General features: G+C 48.6%; 1 protein-coding gene across 1 annotated transcript; it reads right to left on the reverse strand.

Moving 5' to 3' along the window:
• Positions 1-365: 365 nt before the first annotated feature.
• LOC125756447 (uncharacterized) lies at positions 366-4529 on the reverse strand. Its single transcript, XM_049411250.1, has 3 exons — positions 3711-4529; positions 2095-2235; positions 366-538 (listed from the first exon to the last, which is right to left on the reverse strand). The coding sequence occupies exons 1-3, from the start codon at positions 4462-4464 to the stop codon at positions 366-368; spliced, it is 1068 nt and encodes a 355-aa protein (XP_049267207.1). The 5' UTR covers positions 4465-4529.
• Between the last annotated feature and the right edge of the window lie 318 nt (positions 4530-4847).

Below are 4847 nucleotides of genomic sequence, written 5' to 3' on the forward strand. Positions count from 1 at the left end.
TATGAAATTTCTGCTTTCCTTCATTTAACTGAAGTTGCACCAAAAGCATTTGGTGACCCCTGTAGTGTTTGCATCGTGCCGGATGGCGTGGATTATGATGGAGACAAACATGATGAGGCATGTTTACTTAAACGCCATGTTTATTGAACTCCCATAGTTGCCTACCGAATGAGCGGGCTTGGCTATATCCGGATACTACATTATCCCCCTTGATGAAGAGTGTTCATGAGGGGCAAACAGAAAAATAATAAAATGGATACAATAGCGAACACAACTGAGTTTCACTTGCTGCTTCCTCAGCACAAGGTTTACACGTAAGAACACTTGACAATTTCACACGCACACACAATGCATGCCTGCCGGTCTCACACATAGTCGTCAAAGTGGCCAGGACGCTTCCTGTCCCGGGTGGGGTAGCGACGATAGGGATGCTTGTGTGGTTGGTGGAGGGGTTCTGGTGCCTGAGCTTCTGTGTCCGGCAAAGGTGCCAGGTCATCGCACTCTGGCTCTGCACTGCGTGGCGATGCTGAGACGATGCCTGAAGCATCGTTGAAGAAACTGGCATTTCGGACTACAACTCGGCCTCCTCGTGATGCCACAATTTGTGACCCTGAGACCTTAGTGATCACATATGGCAGGGGGTCATAATATGGTGTGAATTTGTTTTTTTGTGGCTGTTTACAAAAAATTTGTTGACCCACAAAGAATCGATGTGGCCTGGCGTGCCTTCCAGTGTCAGCGTACTGTTTGTTATACACCTTCCGGCGTAGTTCTGTTGACCTTGTACCATTCTTTTTAGATGCTTTCGGGGGTGGAATGTATTGAGGAAGGAGATTCCGCATTGACCTTCCAAACAATAATTCATACGGGGTCCGCTGAGTGGTGCCTTGTGGTGTCGACCTGTATGACATCAAAAATGTGTCTAACTCTGACTTCCAGTCACTGTTCTCAAGTTGGCTGGTGTGGACTTGTTTCTTTAGTGCCCGCATGAATCTTTCAACCTCGCCATTCGCTTGAGGCCATAGAGGTGTGACTCTGATGCCGAAAACCGAGTTCTTCAGCGAAGTTTGCAACTTCTGTGCCTTGGAATGGAGGTCCCTTATCCGTCCGTACTTGTTCGGGGATTCCAAATTGAGCAAAAACTTCTCGGAGAAGTGGTAGCACTCCACGAGCATCTGTAGAGCTTATGATGTGCACAACTGGGTAACGTGAAAAGTCATCAATTATTACCATGGCATACTTTCCGTCGGGAAATGGGCCACAGAAGTCGACTGATACAGCTTCCCACGGGCTGTTTGGTGGCTCTGTGAGAGCAAGTGGTTCACAACTTGACTGGGGTACTGCTGCTTGGCATGGGAGGCAACCCTTGATGAGTGCGTGTACTAACTTGTCCATGCCTGGGAACCATACTTTCTCTCGAAGGAGTTGTTTTGTTTTTAAAATGCCTTGATGGCCACGGTGTGCAAGTTGTACCGCACGTTCCTGAAGATTCATGGGGAGGACCAAGCGTGTCCCCCTGAGGATGAGGCCATCAGGTGTGGTTGTCAACTCCGTTCTTATTGCAGCAAATGGTTTCAATTCTGCTCTTTGCCATTTGTCCTGCAAGTTATGTATGGCTTCTTTGACCAGCTTCAGTTGTGGGTCCATTTTCGTTTGTTCAGCCACTTCTTCGACTGAGAAGGCTTTTGGAATGCAATGGCGCTGGACGAAATGAACATAGTCATCTGGAACTTTGTCAATTTGACAACCTGGCTTCTCAAAGGGCACTGGGTGTCTTGAGAGGTAGTCCGATGGATTGCTGCTACCAGTAGTGTGCTGCACATCATATGCATATTGCTGTATACGGAGGGCAAGGCGTTGTATGCGGGCAGAGGGCACTGATTTGGGGTTTCCAAGGATGCTGACTAGCGGTTTATGATCTGTTAGAAGGAGGAACTTCGTACCGCACAAGTAGAGCCGGAAGTGTTCCATGCCCCAGACAGCTGCTAACAGCTCTCGCTCGATTTGAGAGTAGCGGCTTCAACCGGCGTCAGTGCTCTGCTTGCATATGCTATCAAAAGGTTCTTGTGTTCTCGCTTTGGATCAGGATTGCACCAAGGCCATGAGGGCTTGCATCAACCACAAGTTCTGTGGGCCTTGATGGGTCGAAGTAGGCCAGTGTAGAAACATCAGACATGGCCTGTTTCAAACTGTCAAGGCCTTCTGGTGGCGGGCAGTCCACTCCCAAGTCGCATTCTTCAGTGTGAGTTCACGTAGAGGCTGTGTGAGGTCGGCAAGATTTCTCAGAAATCTGCCTGAATAGTTGATCATTCCTAGCAGGCTCTTCACTTCTTGTGGTGACTCTGGTGTTTTGATTTGTAGGAAGGCTGCTATTTTCTTGGGATCAGGGCGAACTCCATCAGCTGAAAAGATAAGTCTAAAGAAGGTGAGTTCACGTTGATGAAAGTGACACTTCTTTTCATTAAGTGTCAATCCGGCTTCTTGGAGTCCATCCATCCATCCATCCATCCATCCATCGCTGCAGAACGGCTTCCAGGGAGGTGTCGTGCTCCTGTTTTGTTTGGCCAAAGACAAGAATGTCATCACTGACATTGAGAACGTTGGGGATGCCATTGAGAACTTGCCGAATGGTGTTTTGAAAAATTTCAGCTGCACTGCTGATGCCAAAGTTTAGGCGTTTGTATCGAAACAAGCCAACATGTGTTGAAAACGTCGTGAGCTGCCTTGAGGTTGCATCGAGTTCTAGCTGATCATATCCATTTTTCAAGTCAAGATTTGAGAATACTGTTGCTCCATTTAAGGCAACAATGATGTCATCCACTGTCGGGCACAAATGTCGTTCACGTTGGATAGCAGTGTTGCCAACACGCATGTGAATACAGATTCGGATTTCATCAGGTTGATGCGGCTTAGGTACAATTACCACAGGGGATACCCATGGTGTAGGTCCGATTGCTGGCTCAATGATGTCTTCTGACAGGAGGCGTTCGAGTTCCTTTTCTGTGGCAACACGTAAGGCAAATGGAATACGCCTGTGTGGTTGAGCAACAGGTGGGACCGTTTCGTCCACAGAAAAGTGATTGTGCTGGTTCTTTAGCTTTCCAACTCCGTTGAACAATTTGGGAAATGCTTCCACGATTGACTTGTTATTTAGTTGGTCATGAACTTGGTATGTGATCTGGACAAGTCCCAAGTTGGATGCTGCTGTGAAGCTCAAGAGTGGAGCACAGTTCCCGGGAATGACGAAGATGTCTTCTTCAATGCACTTGTTTTTGTATCTCATCGTGACAGCAACTTTGCCTAAAAGTTCTAGCGGAGATGTTGCTTTGTACGGAAATACTCTGATGGACGTTGCCTGGAGATTCACATTTAAGCGGTAGCTCTTAAAGTCGTTTTCACCAAAAATGGATACCGTAGCACCTGTGTCGATTATAAAGGTAACAGGCACATTGTTCACAGTAACAACGGCTTTTGGAGATGAGCCTGCTTGAGGGGAAGTCATGGCAACAAAGGCATATTCGTCGCTGCTTGAACCTGACTCAAAGGAGGCAGCGTGTTCTTTAGAGCTTGAACACCTCTTACTGCAGGCTGCCTGCGAGTTCCTGTTTGGACCACTGTCACAGTGTACTGCTTGCACCATTTTCTTAGTTGAGCGACAAAATCGTGCGAAGTGACCAACCTTGTTACATGCATTGCATGTCTTGCCCCACGCAGGGCAACCTGATCGCCCACCTTGATGAGGCCACTTGCCGCCGCAGTTGTGACAGTTGTTGGCGTGTCGCGTTTGCCTGTGTCACATGATTGTCGAAAAGGTGGCTTCAGGTTTCGACGACCCTTGTAGCTGTGGTGGTTCTCCGTGTTTTCCAGACGGTTTTTCGCGCCTTGTTGCAGCGAAAATGCCGACCGAGTGCTGTCGACGCTTCTCTCTATCTCAGAGACGTCACGTTCAACATCTTCGAACAGCCGTCCTTGCTTGAGAATTTCGGGCAGCTCTATGGCGTGCAGCATGGCATATTTCCGCAGACGGGTCGACGTTGTAGCGAGGATGATCTGGCTCTTGATTTCAAGATCGGCGTCCGCGAAGCCGCAGTGTCGGGCGAGCTGTCGGAGTCGGGCGTAAAACGCGTCCAAACTTTCACCCACGTTCTGTTTTGTTTGTCTGAAACGATACACAGCAAAGGTTGGGTTGATTCGTGGTGCGAAGTGAGCGTCGAGTTTTGCTTTTGCCGCTTCGTACTCGGACGTGCTTTCTAACGTGCTGGCTGGCAGAGATTGGAATAGGTCGTAGACCTCTTCACCGACGTAGTGAAGCAAAAGAGCTTTCTTGCGAGTGTCCGACGTAATGTTGCACGCAACGAGGAAGTTTTGGAATCGTTCTACCCACTTTGTCCATTCAAGTCCGATGTTGTTGGTGTCGGTGACTCGAAGGTCAAAACTCGGGAACGGCGGGAGTGCATTGGCCATGTTGCGCTTGCCTGAGAGTTTTCGGCTGCGTTGACGATGTAAATTCCTCGGGATTGTTGTCTTCAAGCTTCTGGGTGGTACGTTTCACACTTCTGACACCAATGTAGTGTTTGCATCGTGCCGGATGGCGTGGGTTATGATGGAGACAAACATAATGAGGCGTGTTTACTTAAACGCCATGTTTATTGAACTCCCATAGTTGCCTACCGAATGAGCGGGCTTGGCTATATCCGGATACTACAACCCCTTCCCAACGCCCGAGTTGCACCAAAAGGATTTGGTGCATGTCAGGTGTTGGGAAGGGGTCATGACCAGATACGACGTGAGATCTGTGAGACCATGTATAAAACAGGGAGGCAGATAGGTGTGTAAGTGTGCCCTCA

This window comes from Rhipicephalus sanguineus, chromosome 11 (genome assembly GCF_013339695.2).
Source record: "Rhipicephalus sanguineus isolate Rsan-2018 chromosome 11, BIME_Rsan_1.4, whole genome shotgun sequence".
Classification (NCBI taxonomy): Eukaryota; Metazoa; Arthropoda; class Arachnida; order Ixodida; family Ixodidae; genus Rhipicephalus; species Rhipicephalus sanguineus.